Raw genomic sequence first — 20,849 nt, 5'->3', positions numbered from 1 at the left:
TCCTGTCACTCAGGAAATTCCAGAGAGGTTTAAGACTGTTGCCAAGAACTGGCAATAAAGACCAACTGTATATTTTGCATTATATTACACAATTTTAAAAAGTAAAAAGAAATGGGTGAGATTTTAATAATATATTTTATATTATTCAGTACATCAAAAATATTGTCATTTCAACATATAATTAATGCTAAAAATGCTTCCCCTTTTATGCTACATCCTTAAATTCTAATGTGTATTTTATACTTAAGTGGCACATCTCAGTTTGAAGGAATCACATTTCAAGTGTCAGCAGCCACAGGTGGCAAGTAGCTGCTATATTGCATAGTCCAGGTCTATATCAGCTGTGTCGATGGTAGAACAGTATTCCAGCTTCATAGAGATGGACTTTTAGGTTATTTCCAACTTATAATGGCTACCAATTATGTGGCAAGGAAGCTGTGATTAGCTTCCACTCTGAGTTACAAGAGATCCCCAGATAGTGGCTTAAATAAGGTAGAAGCACGTTTCTGTCGCACAAGGCAGAAGTGTGGAGGCAGCAGTCAAAGGGTGCTGAGACCCCATGTAATGTTTCACTCTGTGGTTAGGTGGGGGACAGCTCTTCCAGGGGTAACTCTGTGGTTTAAGTTGGCTGCTAGATCTTTAAATGATTCCAGGCAGCAAAAGAGAAGGAAAGGGGAACATGAGGTCAAAAGGCCTGAGCTGCCATCTTTTTTGAAACCATTTCCTGGAAGTTACACAAAAAAATTCCAATTATATCTTGATCAGAATTTAGTTCTTTTTGGTTTGGAGTGCCTGGAGCGGAGGTAAGGACAGAGGCAGAGGTGGAAGTGCTTTGCAAAATGCTACTGCCAGAGTGTGAAATTTCTCAAAATTGAAATTAATAAAGGATATAAGATCCAGATCTCCAAGATGGCAGCCTAGGTAAACATGGATGGCCTCATCACACAAACACATCAAAGTTACAACTAAACTACAGAACAACCATCGCTCAGAACTTGCAGAAATCAAGTTGAATGGAGATCCCACAACCATGGAATTAAGGAAGAAACCACATCCATCCAGATTGGCAGGAGGGGCAGACACGCAGAGATGTGGATTGGGCTGGTCCCACACTCATGTGTGGCAGATAAAAATCATGTGGTAGATAAAAATTGTGAGGGATATCTCAGGAGTGAGGGGTCCCAGCCCCACATGAGGCCACTCAGCCCAGGGTTCCAGTACCTGGAAGAAAAGTTCCTGTGGCTTCTGGATGTAAAAACCAGTGGAGATTGTGTCAGTAGAAGTAACTGCTGGATTCCCAGGCAGTTCCTCTTAACGGGCCTGTGCACAGAGTTACTCAGACTCACTCCCACTGAGCTCCAGCACCTGGGCAGCAGATGGAAAGGTACCAGTGGTATACAGGGAGGAACTGAAGTCTGGCATCAGGGTGAGAGCTGGGGGCCAGCTTTCTCCAAGACAGAACTGCTGGCAGAGGCTATTGCTCCTGTCTGAACCCTCCCCCTAAAGAGGCACAGAGTATGGCGGGCACCATATCAGAGACTCCATCAACCTGGTTCACACTGTTAGTGTTGCCCTGGGGATTTCCTAAGTCTCCACCCCACCCAACTTACCTGCTCACCTAAGTGGTTAACAGTGCCTTTTCCATACAAGTGACTTGTCTTGGCACATGATTCTGATCTTCCTAAATCCTCTCAAACAAGCAGCAGCTGGCCTCAGCAAGCCCCTCTACTTTGCTAAGTGGTCCCAGGCCCTGCACTAGCAGCAGCTGGCATTGATTCACAGCCTGTCCTTGCTCGGGCACTTCCAAGCTCACCACAAGAAGCAGCCAGCTGCTGCTTGTGTTATAGCTTATGCCAAGTGGCCCAAGACAGAACACAAGGGGCACCAGAGTCCAGCTGAAGTGAGTCCTGCTGAATTAAGCCCTGTTCTGTGGAGGAAGCCCATGCACAACTGATTCTCTACAGAGGGTAGAGGTTGGTGGTCAGTGATCACAGCCGGTTCTTGCATGCAGCTCATTGGCCTGGGTAAATCACTCCCATTGGCGTGGCAACAGAAATCAAGGCTCAACTATAAGAGGAGTATGTACTCAACCCGCACAGAAGGCACACCTCAACTACCTAGCTTGGGTGATAGGGGAGGCTGTGCCACTGGACTCTATAGGACACTTTCTACATTAGTCCACACTACCAAGACAGGGAGTCATAGCAGCTCTATCTAATACATAGAAACAAATATAGAGAGGCTGCCAAAATGAGGAGACAAAGCAACATGGCCCAAATGAAAGGACAGATCAAAACTCCAGAAAAAGAACTGCAAATGGAGATAAGCAGTCTCCATCAGATGCAGAGTTCAAAACACTGGTTATAAGGATGCTCAAGGAACTTAGTGAGAACCTTCGCATAAAAAATGTCTAGTCACAAATGAAGGAAATACTAGTTGAAATAAAGAACAGTTTACAGGGAATCAGCAGTAGAGTGGATGAAGCTGAGAATGAAATCAGTGACTTGGAACATAAAGAACCAAAAAATAACTATCAGAAAACAAGAAGAAAAAAGAAGCCAAAACAACGAGGATAGTGTAAGGAGCCACTGGGGCAACTTCATGTGTACCAACATTTGCATCAGGGCAGTGCTGGAAGGAGAAGAGAGAGAGCAAGAAATTGGAAATCTATTTGAAAAAATAATGACAGAAAACTTCTCTAACTTGGTGAAGACAACAGACATACAAGTCCAGGAAAAGGGCCCACACCAAGTCACATCAACATTAAAATGCCAAAGATTAAAGATAAAGAGAGCATCTTAAAAGCAGCAAGAGAGCCCTGGCTGGTGTGGCTGAGTGGATTAAGCGCCAGCCTGCTTACTGAGGGGTTGCTGGTTTGATTCCCAGTCAGGGCAACATGTCTGGGTTGTGGGCCAGGCTCCCAGTTGGGGGTGTGCGAGAGGCAACTGATCAATGTATCTCTTGTACATCGATGTTTCTCTCCCTCAAAAAGAAATAAATTAAAAGAAAAATTTTTAAGCAGCAAGAGAAAAGCTGGTAGTTTCCCACAAGGGAGTTCCCATAAGACCATCAGCTGATTTCTCAAAAGAAACTTTGCAGTCTAGAAAGGGACTGGCAAGGAATATTTGAAATGATGAAAAGCAAAGGCCTACAGCCAAGGTTGCTCTACCCAGCAAGCTTTCATTTAGTATCAAAGGGCAGATAAAGACCTTCCCAGAGAAGAAAAAGCTAAAAGAGTTCATTATCACCAAACCACTATTATATGAAATGTTAAAGGAACTTATTTAAGAAAAAGAAGACCAAAACTATGAACAGTAAAATGGCAATAATTACATATCCATCAACAATTGAATCTAAAAAACAAACTAAGCAAACAAGCAGAACAGAAACAGAATCATAGATATGGAGAATGGTGATGGCAGCCAGATGGGAGGAGGATTGGGAGAATAGGTGAAAAGGCAAAGGGTTTGAGAAGCACAAATTGGTGGTTACAGCATAGTCATGGGGATGTAAAGTACAGCATAGGAAATGGAGAAGCCAGAGAACTTATGTGCATGACCCATGGACAAGAATAGAAGTGTGGGGATGGCCTGAGTGACTGGGGGTAGTCGGTGGAGGGGGGCACAGGGGAAAAAATTGGGACAACTATAATAGCATAATCAATAAAATATAATTTACAAAAAGAATTTAGTTCTTTTCAACAACTAGCTGCAAGGAGGGACTGGAAACTAATCTTTTCACCAGCTCCATGCTAACATGAAGGATTCTGTTAGAAAAGAAGAGGTGGAGATTCATCAGTAGACAGCATATATGGACTTTTACAGACCTCTACAAAGATCTGTAATTGGAAAGGACTTCCCCATCTCAGGATTATTTTCTTCTAATGCTTTCAGAGTTCTTTTATTTCTGCCTTTACTTCTTTGTTTTTATTTGAGTATATTCCATCTGGAATTAATTTTGATTAAACTTACTCTCAGTCTCTATCCATGTATTTATTCAAACAGTGAAGTGATCAACCATGTGTTGAAATCTTTTCCCCACTAATTTTTTTTAAAAGATTTTATTTATTTTTAATTTTAGAGAGTGGAGAAGGGAGAGAGGAGAGAGAGAGACATCAGTGTGAGAGAAAAACATCAATTGGTTGCCTCTTGTATGTGCCCCAGCTGGGGACTAAATCTGCAACCCAGGCATGTGCCCTGACCAGGAATCAACCAGAGACCTTTTGGTTTGTGGGATTACCCTCTAACCAGCCATGCCATGTTGGTCAGGGTTCCCACTGAGTTTTGATGTGCCCATCATGTAAATTTCCCTCTACACTTGAGTCTTTCTGAAAGTTTTTTTATTGGTTTATTTTTATAATATGTGAAAAAGCACCTCATATTTCAATCATTTTTCAGCCCTGTCATAAAGAAGGCCCAGAATCAAGTGAAGAAGGCAGTGAAGGAGATGTGGCGTTGAGGGATGAGACAGCAGAAGGAACACAAGTTAAACAAAGGTACAAAGGCCTGAGGGAATATCAAAGTCAGATAAAAGATTTAGGGAACTTTGTTTATTTTTACCATTGTAAATAATTCAAGAATTTTTTGCAGTGGAGACAACTTGCAGTTTGTGAACAGTGCTTTTCATATAACTATTTGCTTAAAGATCATCACCGCTTTAATTCTGTGATTATTCTATTTTGGTTCATTTGAATACTGTTAGGTTTTCGGAACTTACTGACAGTTATGTACTTTGTTCTTTGATTAATGAAGTTCCCTAACTAGGTGAATAGGTGTAACCTGTCTGTGTACTCACCTTGCTGTTTTGTCTCCCAGAACTGATTCTCATTGGAGTACTGTTCGAAAAACTCTCTCGGAGGTTGGTATCTCCTCACTTGTCAATGATGTCTTGCTCTGTTACCTTAGAGTTCTGCTAGAGTTCAGATTCAAAACCAGATAGGGACTTTGGAAGATAGCATCGTCCAGAGCACAAAACATGCACTTGTGGCTTAGTAAGCCTGTGCTCCAAGTAGCATTTCCCATCAGGTCTTTTCTCTAAGAAGAGTAGATTTGAGGGCTTGGTAATATCTCTCACTGATTCTACCTGAATTTTCTATCATTTGGGTAAACACTGCTGTTAAATTTTAGTTAATATGAAAAATTCCAGAAATCTCCAAAAAGTAAGAAATTATTCATAATCCTAACATTAAAAAAATTACATAATAACATGAAATTTACTCCCTGCATAAGTAACCACCATTAACAGTTTGGTAACTGTTTTTCTGACTTTTTATCCTGGGGCTCATGAGTGTGTGTGTGTGTATGTATATATATACCAGAAGGTGTATATGAAGCATTGTACACAGGACAGTGGTGCCCAAGTCCCCTTCAAAGTAGGCACCTTGGGACCTCACACAGTTCTCCCAGTTGCCATCAGCTGCCCCATCATATTTTCCTGAATCTCAGCAATGTCTGAAATCTCTTCCCTTTCAAAGGTGATTTTAGTTTTGGAAAAAGCCAGTAGTTGGCAAGGTGCCAGATCTGGGCTGTAGAGGGTCTGAGTCACCTTGGTGATTTTATGTTTCACCAAAAAACCCCACACAAGACATGACGCGTGAGCAGGCGCATTGTCATGATGAAGCTGCTAATCACCAGTTGCCCATAGCTGCAGCCTTCTGAATCACCTGAATAGTTTCCACAGAGGAATCTTCAAGCTTAACACAAAATTTGTTGCTCTACTTGCTCAGTCATTTTGAATGTCACGGCCACACAGTACACATGCTCAATGGCATCTACCACCTCCACTGACTAGCACAGTGAAGTCGTCATTATTCATGCATGTTTACACATGTGCATTCCAGTCCACTGTCCTTACCTGCCAGGTTACATTGACATCATGCAAACCCTTATTGTTATATTAACGATGTCTGGACTTTTTCTGGACAGATGTGTGTGTGTTTGTATGTATACATATACACACCCATAACATATGTATACAAAAACCCATTAAATTGTCAGTGCATATCAACTCACGATATAAACTCATCTGTTACATGACAGTACACTGTGGCTTGGGACAGGAGGAGGGACATTTGATGAGGGATGTGCAGGAGCACAGAGCTCTGCCCACTGGGCATGGCTCGGGTCTTAGGTCCTTGGGAGACGCCAGGATTCAGTGATGGCCTCCATTTAGGAATTTGGGGTTAAATTGCTGTGTTAGTCCACTAATATCTGTACATTTGTGTTTTCCTTTTTGGGGTTGCAGTTGCTATAGTGATAAAGACAATAGGTGAGGGAAACATGAATGAAAACAGCACATTGATTTGTTTTTAGCATGTTCAGCAGATCAACACTGTTGATGTGTTGACAACGATGGGAGCCATTCCTGCCGGGTTCAGGCCTTCCACGCTCTTCCAGCTTCTGGAGGAAGGTAACAGGTGTCTGCATTCACCACAGACCTTCAGTTAAACAGTCAATCTTTGCCTCTGGTTTCTTTGTTTTAGACAAAACAAGTTGTTTTGTTTAAAAAGATGTTAAACCTCACATCTCACTGGTGCTCATCTTTGCCTCATCTTTCCTGTGAGAGTGGAGGAAGGACCCCTGATCCTGTCCGAGGCTGGCCTGTCTTCCTGTGCTTTGGGCTCCAGCCCCTTTTCTTTATTTCAAAGACTTGGCTCTTACTTGCCAGCCTTTTGTATCTTCAGCCTGTCCCTGTACCCATTGTTTCTTCCCTCATTAGTGGTACTGACATGCCTAATTCCTCCTACCTTGGAGAACCAGCCTCCCCAGCCCCATCCATTTCTAGGTGAAGCTTCCTTTTCCCTTTTCCAAAGACTTACCTCCATTCAGTTTTTCTGTTTTCTTACTTGCTCTTGGATTTCCAGTACTTGACAACATTTGTCCATAAACCTATTTTAAAGAAGGGTGATGATGAGGGAAGCTGCTCTGATACCCTGAGTTGTGGAGTTATCTGTGGAAAGGCTGCTTTGAGGTTCCTCTGCTGGGAAGCTCTTCTCAGCTCCCTTGAAGGCCTGCTCCTCCTCTTCCTTTGGGTCTTGGTTAATTCCACCTACCTATAGACACTTTCCGTAAGTAATGTAGGTTCCCTCTATTCCTGTCCACCTGAGCACCCTTTGTGGGTCTAAGTCAGCTTATAATGATCTTACTTATTCTCTTGTCTACTTATTTTTTAAATGATGATGATGCCCCCACTCCATCATAAATGAAGGGGGTCAGGGCTGTAGTTCTCAGATCACATTTGTTTATTTATTTATTTAATTATTTATTTTTTATTGATTATGCCATTACAGTTCTATTCCCCCCTTCATTCCCCTCCACCCTACCCCCCGTCCCCACCATTACCCCTCCTTTAGTTTATGACCATGTGTCTCAAGTTCTTTAGATTCTATATTTCCCATACTATTCTTGCCCCCCCATCTATTTTCTATCTACTGTCTATGCTACTTGTTTTCTGTACCTTCTCCCCCCTTCTCTACTCCCCTGTTGCTAACCCTCCTTGAGAACTTCATTTCTATGTTTCCACTCCTGATCTAGCTGTCCTTTTAGTTTGCTTTTGTTTTAGGTGTGGTTGTTAATAACTGTGAGTTTGCTATCCTTTCACTGTTCAGGTTTTTTAACTTCTTTTTCTTAGATAAGTCCCTTTAACATTTCATATAATAAGGGCTTGGTGATGATGAACTCCTGTCCTTCCATTCTAAATGAAAGTTTTGCTGGATAGAGCAATCTTGGTTGTGGGTCTTTGGATTTCATGACTTGGAATATCTCTTTCCAGCCCCTTTTTGCCTGTAAGGTCTCTTTTGAGAAATCAGCTGACAGTCTGATAGGAAGTCCTTTGTAGGTGACTGTCCCCTTATCTCTTGCTGCTTCTAGGATTCTCTCCTTCATTTTAATCTTGGCTAATGTAATGATGATGTGTCTTGGTGTGTTTCTTCTTGGGTCCAGCTTCTTTGGGACTCTCTGAGCTTCCTGGTTTTCCTGGAAGCCTATTTTCTTTGCCAGATTGGGGAAATTCTCCTTTATTATTTGTTCAAATAAGTTTTCCACTGGTGGCTGTTCCTTTCCCCCTTCTGGTACCCCTATAATTCGGATGTTGGAGCGTTTAAAGATGTCCTGGAGGTTCCTAAGACTCTCCTCATTTCTTTGAATTCTTGCTTCTTGACTCTTTTCTGTTTGGCCATTATTTGCTTTCTTCTGGTCCACTCCATTGATTTGAGTCCCAGTTTCATTTTCATCGCTATTGGTTCCCTGTGCAATTCCATTCATTTCCATTAGTTTCGCCTTCATAAGTTTCTCTAATTTGTGGCTATAATCCACCAGTTCTGTGAGGATCCTGATCACCAGTGTTTTAAACTGTGCGTCTGAGAGTTTTGCTATTTCTTCATCGCTTAGATTTATAGGCTCTGGGGCTTTGAGATCTTCTTGAGCCATTTTTGGTCTGTTCGCGCCCGTTAAGTCTGAGGAGTGGAGCCTTGGACTCCCAGGTGGCTGGGTTGTGACTCTGTATGTGGGGGCGTGGTCAGAGTGGAGAAATGGAGACCCCCCTCTGCTGTTTCGAGCCGCTGGGTGAGGAGAACTTTAGGTGGTTCACCAGGGCGGGCCACTCAGGTCGCTGGGTTATGACGTTCGTTGTATGTGGAGGCGGGGTCAGAGCAGGGAAATGGCGGCGCCCTCTGGTAACGCTCACCATGGGGCCTGCTCAGTACCGTAGTCTCACCGCCCACTCCCATGCTTGTCTATCCACGCACGAATGCGGGACCACAGTCAACCCGCAGCCCTGCTCCCTCGCTGTTTCCCCGAGGTCGCTCGCTGAGTTGCTTACTAGGTCCAACCCTGTACCCAGGTTCTGCGCGCCCGAGTCCGTCTGACCGAGTTTTTCTGTGCAACCCCGCTCCAACAGCTGCTGGTTTCGCCCCTCTTACTGGTCAGGCTGAAGAATTTGTTGTTATCAGACTTCTGACAAGTTCAATTTTCTGTGTTCTGGCTGTGTTTTCTGTTGCTAATATTTAGTTGTCTCTAAACTTGATTGTGAGAGAAAGCATGGTGTCTCCACCTATGCCTCCATGTTGGCAGAAGTCTCAGTTCACATTTGTATTGTGGGTCCTGGAGTGGTACCTGGCACAGAGTAGGGACTGAAAGGTGACTTTGCAAATGAATATATGGTTTAGTAACAAGTATTCTCCATGACTAAGGCATGGGAGAACAGTATAAAAATGGTTTCTGTTAAGTCAAGTTAATAATTACATAGTTTTCTTAGTTTCTAAATTGTGTTTACAGATTTCTGCATTTTATAAAAATATTTGAATGGATCGTCTTCATCACAGGCCATGTTATTGACCTAAGAGCCTTTTGGGTCTAAAGAAAGACCCCAAAAGAATTTTTAAAAATTTTAAAGGTTTTATTTATTTATTTTTTAGAGAAGGGGAAGGGAGGGAAAAAGAGAGGGAGAGAAACATCAGTGTGTGGTTGCCTTTAACGTGGCCCCCACTGGGGACCAGGTCCACAACAGAGGTATGTGCCCCAACTGGGAATTGAACTGGCGACCCTTTGGTTCACAGCCCATGCTCAATCCACTGAGCACACCAGCCAGGGCACTTTTGGGTCTTTCTTAAAGCTGCTTGGAGATCAGCTCTTATGTGCTTCTTCTTTGTGTTTCCTGTCTTGTTTTTGTGTGTAAATCTCTGTTGGTGCCTCTGTCTTAGGAAGTCTATTCCCAGGAAGCGTCCAGCTTTTTAGATTTCTATTTCCTAAGTTGATAGCATAACATCATGGATTTTTGGTTTTGAGTTTTATGGCCCCTCCTTTTTTTGTAAGAGAGTAAAGGAAAATTATTTTTGCAGGGAATCAATTTCAAGCAAGTTACTTCTTACAGCCAGAGCTCACTCCTTCACAGCTGGCCTTCAGAGATCTCATGTGGGATGCTAAGACAGGCACAGTAAGTACCAGAACTAAGTTACAACTTTTTAAAAATATATATATTTTATTGATTATGCTATTACAGTTGTCCCATTTTATTTCTCCCCTTTATTTCCCTCTGCCATGCAACCCCTTCTCACCAGCATTCCCCCACCTTAGTTCATCTCCATGGGTTGTATATATAAGTTCTTTGGCTTCTCCATTTCCCACACTATTCTTAACCTCCCCTTGTCTATTTTGTACCTACCATTTATGCTTCTTATTCCCTGTACTTTTTTCCCCAATTGTATCCCCTCCCCCTCCCCATTGATAACCCTCCATTGATCTCCATTTCTGTGATTCTGTTCCTGTTCTAGTTGTTTGCTTAGTTTGTTTTTGTTTTTGTTTTTTTAGGTTCAGTTGTTGATAGTTGTGTATTTGTTGTCATTTTACTGTTTGTAGTTTTGATCATCTTCTTTTTCTTAGATAAGTCCCATTAACATTTCATATAATAGGGCAGGGGTGTCAAACTCATTTTCACTGGGGGCCACATCAGTCTTGCTGTTGCCTTCAAAGAGCTGAAATAATTTTAGGACTGTATAAATGTAACTACTCCTTAACTGTTAAGGAGTTAAAATTACATTCTTTTTATCTTTAGTCTTGGATAACTTAATGATGATGTGCCTTGGTGTGTTCCTCCTTGGGTGTGTCCAATTTCTTTGGGACTCTTTGAGCTTCCTGGACTTCCTGGAAGTCTATTTCTTTTCCCAGATTGGGGAGGTTCTTCTTCATTATTTTTTCAAATAATTTTTTAATTTCTTACTTTTGTTCTCCTTCTGGTACCCCTACGATTCAGACGTTAGAGTGCTTGTTGTCCTGGACGTTCCTAATCCTTTCCTCACTTTTTTGAATTCTTGTTTCTTCATTCTGTTCTGGTCGAGTGTTTATTTCTTCCTTCTGTTCCAAATCATTGATTTGAGTCCCAGTTTCCTTACTGTTATTGCCGATTCTTTGTACATTTTCTTTTATTTCACTTTTTATAGCCTTCACTTTTTCCTCAATTTTGCAACCATACTCAACCATTTCTGTGAGCATCCTGATTACCAGTGTTTTGAACTCTGCATTTAATAGGATGGCTATCTTCATTGCTTAGATCTATTTTGGGGGCTTTGATCTGCTCTTTCATTTGGGCCATATAGAAAAATATGGCCCAAATTTTGATGCCTTTCATGTAGTAAGTGGTGGAGCCTTGCATATTCAACCAGGGCAGGGCAATTCACTTTGCTGAGTTGTGGCCCTGCGTGTGGGGCAGGGGTCAAAGAGGGAACAGTGCTGCCTGCTCAGCTCTCACTGGCTTTCAGTCACTTCTCCCACAACCCACAAGCAAATTTGGCCCTTCTGGTGCTGATTCCCTGCGGGTGGGCTTGTGTACGTTCTAGGTCCCTGTGGGTCTATCCAACGAACTCTCCTGTGAGGCTGGGATTTTCTCCCACTGCTACAAACCACACAGGTTTTTAGAGTCAGAGGTTTTGAGGCTTTATTTTTCTGAAACCCTGGGTTGTGCTCACTCCCCAGTTGTTCCTTCCAGTTTATATGCATGCAAATGTGGGACTGCCCAGTCTGCCAGCTGCCGCTTTGCCCACCCCAGTCCTTCAGCCTCCACCTTGTCGCACGTCCTCTCCACCCCTCATACCTGTCTGGATGAATGTTTCTTCTTTAACTCCTTTGTTGTTGGACTTTCATACAGTTTGATTTTCTGGCAGTTCTGGTTATTTTTTGTTTTTAAATTTGTTGTTGTCTTTCTTTTGGTTGTGCCAGGAGGCAAAGTGTGTCTCCCTACCCCTCCATCTTGGTTGGAAGTGCCCTCTAGTTATAACTTTTCCAGATTGTGTCAAGATTGCAAGTATATCTTATTGGTATAAGGGCCTATAATGCATATAAATTGATTAATGCATTATGAAAAACAAATAAATGGTTTCTGTTTGTGATTTTGAAATACTCAGTGACGGTTTCATCATTAAGACAAAACTTGGGTTTGTGACTTTGTTCCTCTTCTCCAGTGCTCTCTTCTCCCATTGTTACAAAGGAAACTGTACGTATCAGAATCAGTACTTGTCTCAATTTCTTCATCTGGAAAAGCGAATAATAATAATACTTCCCACATAGTGTTATTTCGAGAATTATATGTGTGAAGAGCAGATAACAATGCCTGGCTCATGATAATAACTCAGGAAATAGTAGCTAGTATCATCACACTAGTAGTAGTAGTAGAAATAATATTATTTTAATTATGTAGGAAGGAGTACTTTCTGAATATACTTTTGTGGGGACAGCTTGGAGTAAAGGATTGCTGTATCCCCAGTATTTGAAGTAGGAAATACTCTTGATATTTAAGTCTACTCTCAAACTTTTTAGCAGATCTACACTGCATTGGTGCACATCACTCCCTTTTCCTGTGTACCTTCCACTTTTTCTTCCTTCCTCCCCCAGAACTTCAGGGGAAGAATAAAAGGACCCAGTGTGGTCAGGTTTTGTGCTGAGGGTATGTACAGAATTAGAATTGCTGTGCCCTTTTTCCTCTCAAGCTAAACATTGTCTAGAACCTTTTTTGTATTAAATATCTTTTATTGTAAGTCAACAGAGGTGGTGTATTTGATCTGTTTAGTGTGCTAGTACTAGAATAAATGGCATTTAATTTTATGAACTTGTACCCAGAGAGCTGATTACTCATCTCTCATATCTTAAGTTGAAAAGGCTTAATTTTTGTATTATTTTTAATATTATAAGCCATTTAAAAGGAAGTACCCATGACCATAAAGCAGAATGTAAAGAATTGAAGATGTTTGCCCTGACTGGTGTGGGTCAGTGGGTTGGGCATCATTCCAGAGATGAAAGAGGTCTCTTGTTTGATTCCCAGTTGGGGCACATACCTGGGTTGCGGGCCAGGTGCTTGGTTGGGGATATGTGAGAGGCAACCAATTGGTGTTTCTCTTGCACATCCATGTTTTTTTCCCTTTCTTGCTCCCTTCTTTCCTCTCTCTCTAAAAATAAATAAGTAACCCTGGCTTGTGTGGCTCAGTGGATTGAGCACTGGCCTATAAACCAAAAGGTTGTGGGTTTAATTCCCAGTCAGGGCACATGTCTGGGTTGTGGGCTGTTTCTCTCTCTCTCTTTCTCCCTCCCTTCCCCCTTCTCTAAAAGTAAATAAATAAAATCTTTTAAAAAATAAGTATAAATAAAATCTTTTAAAAAATTGAAGGTGTTATGATATTAGAAACAAAAATGCCAATTTATTTATTGACATTCTGAACTAGACTTGTGAAGTAGAACTGAACAGTCACATCCAGTGGTCAGTGCATTCTTACATTCTCTCTGTCAAAACATTTGTATGAGAAGCCAAGGGACAAAGTAGATAAGTGCTTGCTTCAAAGGAAGGAGGAGCTGGATACTGTGAATGTTGCTGTGAGCATCTACTTGAACCCACACTGTGGAGGAGGGACTGTGTGAAGGAACCTGGAGTACATGATTCCAGGGCCAGGTCACACATTTTATCTGATAGTATGGACTGTTTTTTTTTTTTTAAATCACAATTCTTATGTATTTACCTCCAAATGCAAATACTTTAAATATAAATATTTATTTAAAATGTACCTAGGATTTCCGCCAAGATGGAGGTGTAGGTGGAACCACCTTGCCTCTGTGTACAACCAAATCTAAGAACAACTATTTTTAACAATAATAAACACAACCAAGCCACACAGAAAATTGACAATACGAAGTCTGAAGACAACGAAATGCTCAGCTAAACTGGTAAGAGGACCGAAGCCAGCAGCGGAGCAGGTTGGCAAGAAAAAATCCCCAAACGGGTGGTGTGGTGGTGTGCGAGCAGCCGAAGGCTCAGATCTCAGACTAACTACGGGAGCACACAGGGAAGAGGCGCGGCGGGCTGTCTGCGGTGGGTTGCGCAGGTGCGTGCGGATAAACCAGTGAGGAGGGGAGCCTGCTCAGGGCAGCAGGCTCGCACAATTCCGATTGGATAAACAGGCCCGGGGCGAGTGGTGGGACTGGACGGACTGGGCTAGGAGAGAGGACCACCATTGCTCCCTCTCTGACCATGCCCCCACACACAGCGTCACAAACCAGCGACCTGGGTCGCTCCGTCCTGGTAAACAACTAAGGCTTCGCTCCGCTTACTTAACGGCACGAATAGACCAAAAATGGCTCTCGGACAACTCAGAGCCCCAGAACCGATCGATCTAAGTGATGAAGAAATACCCCATCTTTCAGATGCACAGTTCAAAACACTGGTTATCAGGATCCTTACAGAACTGGTTGATTTTAGTCACAAATTAGAGAAACATATGGAAGCTAAACTAATTGAAATGAATGGTGATACAAAGGAAACCAATAGTAATGGAAAGGAGATTGGGACTCAAATCAAGGGAGTGGACCAGAAGGAAGAAAAAAATGATCAAACAGAAAAGAATGAAGAAATAAGAATTCAGAAAAATGAGGAGAAGCTTAGGAACCTCCAGGACATCTTTAAACGTTCCAGCATTCGAATTATAGGGGTACCAGAAGGGGAAGAGTCACGAGTGGAAACCTTATTTGAACAAATAATAACAGAGAACTTCCCCATTCTGGCAGAGGAAATAGACTTCCAGGAAATCCAGGAAGCTCAGAGAGTCCCAAAGAAGTTGGACCCAAGAAGGAACACACCAAGGCACATCATCATTACATTAGCCAAGATTAAAATGAAGGAGAGAATACCAGAAGCAGCAAGAGCTAAGGGGACAGTCACCTACAAAGGAGTCCCCATCAGACTGTCACCTGATTTCTCAAAAGAGACCTTACAGGCAAGAAGGGGCTGGAAAGAGGTATTCCAAGTCATGAAAACCAAAGACCTACAACCAAGATTGCTCTACCCAGCAAAGTTTTCATTTAGAAAGGAAGGACAGATAAAGTGCTTCTCAGATAAGATCAAATTCAAGGAGTTCATCATCACCAAGCCCTTATTATATGAAATGTTAAAGGGACTTACCTAATAAAAAGAAGATAAAAAAGATGAACAGTGAAAGGACAGCAAACTCACAGTTATTAACAACCACATCTAAAACAAAAGCAAACTAAGAGGACAGCTAGATCAGGAGCGGAACCATAGAAATGAAGATCACATGGAGGGTTAGCAACAGGGGAGTGGGAGGAGGAGAAGGGGGGAGAAGGTACAGAAAATAAGTAGCATAGACAGTAGATAGAAAATAGATAGGGGGGAGGGTAAGAATAGTAGGGGGAAATACAGAATCTAAAGAATTTGAGACACTTGTTCATGAACTAAAGGGGGAAATGGTGGGGGAGGGGTATGCAGGGTGGAGGGGAATGGAGGGGGGGATAGAACAAATGTAATGGCATAATCAATAAAAAAGTTTAAAAAAAATAAAATAAAATGTACCTGAAAAATTACCTAAAAGCGTACCCCCAGAATTAAATTTAAATTAATTTAATTTGACTTAAATTAATTATACTATTGACACTTATGGGTATATATTTGTATTTAAATTTTTTCTTTTATTCTTTTTATTTTATGTACATTTTCTTAAGTATTTATAAAAGATACTTTGAAAATAAATTCATTTTCTAAGTCACAAAAGTAAACCTATTTTACAGCTAATTTTTCTCTCAGATTAGGTCAAGGACAAGCCGTGTTTCATTGATTCTGACCCTCTGGAGCTGCAAAATGATTCCTGTTCCCGGAGGGAGCATCCAGGTTCTCAGCAGACATGTGCGCCTCTGTCTGTTTGATGGTAGTAAGGTGAGCTTGCTGAGGAGCACGTTGGTTTACGTCAGGACGGAAAACAGTTTGTTAATGCCATGTATGAAACATATACTGCATGGGGTCTGTCTGCCTGTGTGTCTTTTTCTCTGTATGTATATGTGTACATATGAATGTGTCTGTGTATGCACATATAAAAATAATACACGGTAAAGCACAAACCACATGAGTTCTAATGACATAGAACTTCTGGCTCTTTCCATTGCTAGGTATGTGATGTTTGCTTATGTATCATAGTTAACTCCTCTAAGCCTTAGATTTTTACCTACAAAAGGTATTGATGCCTGTCTTCTACTATTGTATAGCTCAGGTCTTCAGTGCACAGAGTGGCATTTCTGACAAATGTATATCCTTGTTATAGCCAACACCCCAGTCAGGATGTGGAACATTACCCTCCCAAAGTTTCCTTGTGTCTTTCTCCACTTGACCCCTCCCTGATTCCTAAGAGAGTATTTTATACCCAGTACCAAAGAATTTGAATGACTTCTAAAAAATGAATTGATTTCTTGTGAAATAATAGCTTAAATAGTACTTAGATGGAAATTTATAGCTTTAATGGCATATACTTCTAGACAAGAAGAAAGATTTAAAATTAGTGATCTAAGCTACCAAATGAAGAGGCTAGAAAAGGAAGAGCGAGTTAAATCAGAAGAAAGTAGAATGGAGAAAATAATAAAGGTAAGAGTAGAAAATAATGAAATACCATATTTTTTGGACTATAAAATGTACCTCCCCCCCTGCCAGTTTGGGAGGAATAATGGTTGTTAATGCTGCTGTTGAGTTCTGTTTATATTTACATTGGTGAAATATTATGTTATTTATGTTACTAAATATTTTACCACATTTTTTGCTTCAAAACATTTTTTCCTATTTTCCTCCTCTAAAACCTAGGTACGTCTTATGGTCCAAAAAATAAGGTAGAAAATGAACAGAAGAGAAAATTAGGGAAGCAAAAGTTCATTCTTTGAAAAGATTGGTAAAATTGAGAGATGTCTACCTAGTAAAACTGATGAAGATGTTTTTAAAAGGGAGAGAGAAAGAAAACAAATGATTAATATCATTTGTTGAATATGGAACCCCACCAGATCCTGCAGGCATTAAAAGGACAGTAAGGAGATATTGTAAACCTCTTTATGCCAATAAATTTGACACCATGAAAATCCCTTGAAAACCACAATTTACTGAAGCTGACATAAAAAAAAAGAAAATTTAAATAACCTTTGTTAAAAATATCAAAACTTTAATTACAAACCTTCCAATGAAGAAAACGCTAGGCCCAGGTGGCTTCACTGGTGAGTTCCTCCAAACATTTAAGGAGGATTAATATGAACAGTAGACAAATTCTTCCAAACATGAGGAAGAAATGCTTCTCACGCACTTTATACGGTCAGGAAAAACATGCCAAAATATGACAAGATATTACAAGACAAAAAATTGTAAGACTGGTATCCCTCATGAATATTGAAACTAAAATCCTTAACAAAATATTAGCAGATTGAATATCATGATTAATTGGGGAATATTGGATTTGAATTCCAGGAATTCTAATGTACACACCTGTGTAACCAACATTTAACATTTGAAAATAGATCATTGTAATTTGCCATATTAACAGAGCTAAAGAAGAAGGAAAACTGTGTGGTTATCTCAATAGATGTAGAAAAAGTATTTGACCATTCATGAATAAAAAACGTCTTAACACACTAAGAATAAAAGAGAGTGTCCTTAAATTGGTAAAGGTCAACAAGAGAAAACTAAAACTAGCATAATCATACTTAATGGTGAAATATTGAACACTTGTCCCCTAAAATCAGGAACAAGTCAATGATATCCAAGAAATAAAAATTATAACTCAGTTTTGTAAAAGGGCAAAAGCAGACTTCCTGTCAAGATGGTGGCACAGGCAGACATGGCTCGCCTCTTTGCACAACCACAACAAAATTGCAACTAAGATATTAAACAACCACTGCTCAGAAACAACAAAAATCAAATTGAATGGAAGTCTGACAACTACAGAATGAAAGAAACCACAGCCATCCAGACTGGAAAGAGGGATGCAGATGTGGAACTGGCTGGTACAACACCCATTTGTGGTGGATAAAAATTTGGGAGGGATATATTGAGAGCGAGGAGACACAGCCCCACACCTGGTCCCCCAGCCCAGGGTTTCAGTGCCAGGAAAATAAGTCCCCACAACTTCAGGCTGCAAAAAGCAGCGGGGATTTAGTTGGTGGAAGAAACTTCTGGAGTCCCAAGCAATTCCTCTTAAAGAACCCACACATGGATTCACCTACTCATGCTCACTCTTTCTGGGCTCTGGCAACAGGGTGGTGGCTTGAGGGGCACCAGTGGCATAGAGGGAGAGGCTGAGGTGCCTGGTATCAAGGTGAACAGAGGCCATTGTCCCTTTTCTGGGCCCTCCTCCCACAGAGCCTGCACACTGGTACCATAGCTAAGATTCTATCAACCTGGCTAACACTGTTTGATTGGTCTTGGAGATCCCTAGAGACTTTGTTCCACCCAACTTATGGGGCCCACCCAAGCTGCTCTTCCATATGAATGGCCTTGGCTCATGCTTTACAATGTCCTAAATCCTCTCAAACAAGGAGCAGCTAGCCTTGTGAGCCCCAGGCCTGGAACTAGCAGCCTAGATTCACAGCTTGGCTTTGCCCGCAAATCTCCAAGCCCAGCCCAAGTACCAGCCATCTCAGATTGCTTTATAACTCAGGGTAGCCCTCGACAAAACACAGGTGGGGGCTGATCTTGGTCTAGTACCACCTGATAAACTCTGGGGGCCAGCACACCCAGTGGACAGCTACAGACCATGTTGATGCACCACCACCCTGCCCCTGCAGTGCTGATCCTCTGTGGAGGGAGGTTGGTGGTAAGTGGTCACAGCCAATCCTTGCAGCTGACTGGCCTAGGTAACTTCTTCCCATTGATCTGCCAACAGCAACCAAGGCTCAACTACAAGAAAAGAGTGTACTCAGCCCACACGAAGGGCACACCTTGAGTACCCAGCATGGGTGACAGGGAAGGCTGTGTCACTGGATTCTACAGGACACCTACTACATTAGGCCATGCTACCAACACGGGGAGTCAGAGCAGCTCTCCCTAATACACAGAAACAAACACAGGGAGGCTGCCAAAACAAGAAGACAAAGAAACATAACCCAAATGAAAAACAGATCAAAACTCCAGAAAAAGAGCTAAACAAAATGGTGATGAGCTATCAGATGTAGAGTTCAAAACACTGGTATTAAGAATGCTCAAGGAACTTAGTGAAGACGTCAATAGCACAAAAAAGACCCAGTCAGAAACAAAGGATATACTAACTGAACTAAAGAGCAATTTACAGGGAAACAACAGTAGAACAGATGAAGCCGAGAATCAAACAAATCAATGATTTGGAACGTAAGGAAGCAAAAAACAACTAATCAGAATGACAAGAAGAAAACAGAGTCCCCCAAAATGAGGCTGGTGTAAGCAGCGTGTGGGATGCCTTTAATCAATCCATCATGCACTTTATAGGGGTGCCAAAGGAGAAGAGAAAGAACAATAAATTGGCCATCTATTTTAAAAAATAATGAAAGAAAACGTCCTTAATTTGACTCAGGAAATAGACATGCAAATCCAGGAAGCACAGAGAGTGCCAAACAATATGGATGCAAAGAGGACCATCCCAAGACACATTGTAATTAAAATGCCAAAGTTTAAAGATCAAGAGGTGGGAGGGTGGATGTGAGAGAATGGGTGAGAGGTAAGGGAATTAAGCAGTACAAACAGGTAATTACAGGGTAGCCATGGGAATGTTAACTACAGTATAGGAAAGGAAGTAGCCAAAGAACTTAGACTTGTGACCCCTGAACATGAACAAGGGTTACCTGAGGGGGTGGGGAGTGCAGGTGAGGGGGCAAAAGGGGAAATTCAGGACAACTGTAAAAGCATAATCAATAAAATATAATTAAAAATGAAAGGGCAAAATCACTTAAAAAAAGAAAATATGTGATAAACCAAAAGGCATTTAAGAGATATTCAACATATGATATTCATCAGGGAAACACAAGTAAAACCACAGTGAGAGAGATCCAACCATAGGCTATGTACAAGAAACCTACCTTAAATATGATAATATAGGCAGGCTAAAAGTGGAAGGGTGGTAAAAGATGTACCACTCAAAATATATTAATATCAGACAAAGTAGACTTTTGAACAAGGACAATTACAAGGAATAAAGATGTACACTGCATGGTAAAAGAAAATTCAAGAAGATGCTATGGCCCTAAATGTATGCTCACCTAACATCATGACTTTCAAAATATGTGAAATAAAATTGATAGAATTGAAAGGAGACGTGGGCAGAGCCACAGTTGTAGTTGGAAACTTGAACACTTCTCTCTCAGTAATATGCAACAATCAGACAGAAATTTAGTAAGCACATGAAAGTACTAAATAACACCGTCAATGACTTTGACACTTGTACAACACTGCACCCCAAAATAGTAAAATACACATCTCTTGATTGCATATGGAACATTCAGCAAGAGAGATGACTTTGAACAGTTAAAAGGATTCAAGTCATGCAGTGTGTGGTCTTTGATCCTATAGAATTAAATTAGAAATCAGGAACAGAAAGATAACTGGAAAAATTCTTAAATATTTGGAAATGAAACAACAAAATGATTCTAAATAATCAAAGGTTTAAAAGGAAATTTTAAGGGAAACTAAAAAAGATTTTGAACTGAGCAAAACATGAAAATGTAGCATGTAATCTGTGGGATGTTGCTGAAGCTGTGCTGATTGCACTGAGGCAGTTCCCAGATGCATGGCTGGGCTCTCCTGAGGAGGTGATGCTTGGGTGGAGATCTGAGGGGTGAACGGGCCTTAACAAGGCGCAACGAAAGGGAAGCGTGCACCTGGCCAAAGGAGCAGCGCAGGTTAAGGTTGCAGTGGAAAAGGACTTGGGAAGCAGGTGGCCACTGTGGCTGAGCGGAGAGTGAGGGGAAGTACAGGCTGGGGTGAAATGGGAGACGGCAGGAAGAAGTATCATATAAAACATTGTAGGCCAGCGGCGGTTTTTTTGTCCGCATTTTTTTTCTTAAAAAATAAAAAAATGTGGCTGGGGTAGG

At 41.4% G+C, this 20,849-nt stretch overlaps 1 protein-coding gene across 6 annotated transcripts in view; it reads left to right on the top strand.

The window, feature by feature from the left end:
- The window catches only part of NPHP1 (nephrocystin 1), an 83,507-nt gene that overhangs the window by 24,845 nt on the left and 37,813 nt on the right, over positions 1-20,849 (top strand). For 3 of the 6 annotated variants that reach the window (XM_053664704.1, XM_053664702.1, XM_053664707.1), the window contains 5 exons: positions 4,398-4,495; positions 4,815-4,857; positions 6,312-6,408; positions 9,836-9,930; positions 15,571-15,699. In XM_053664704.1, the coding sequence (XP_053520679.1) occupies positions 4,398-4,495; positions 4,815-4,857; positions 6,312-6,408; positions 9,836-9,930; positions 15,571-15,699 (462 nt within the window). The remainder of the gene's footprint in view (positions 1-4,397; positions 4,496-4,814; positions 4,858-6,311; positions 6,409-9,835; positions 9,931-15,570; positions 15,700-20,849) is intronic. The other 3 variants (XM_053664703.1, XM_053664705.1, XM_053664706.1) reach the window with 3 other exon arrangements.

The sequence above is a fragment of the Artibeus jamaicensis genome, unplaced genomic scaffold, assembly GCF_021234435.1.
Source record: "Artibeus jamaicensis isolate MK-2021 breed Jamaican fruit bat unplaced genomic scaffold, CSHL_Jam_final contig_384, whole genome shotgun sequence".
NCBI lineage: Eukaryota > Metazoa > Chordata > Mammalia > Chiroptera > Phyllostomidae > Artibeus > Artibeus jamaicensis.
This window is presented reverse-complemented; position numbering and strand designations above follow the sequence as displayed.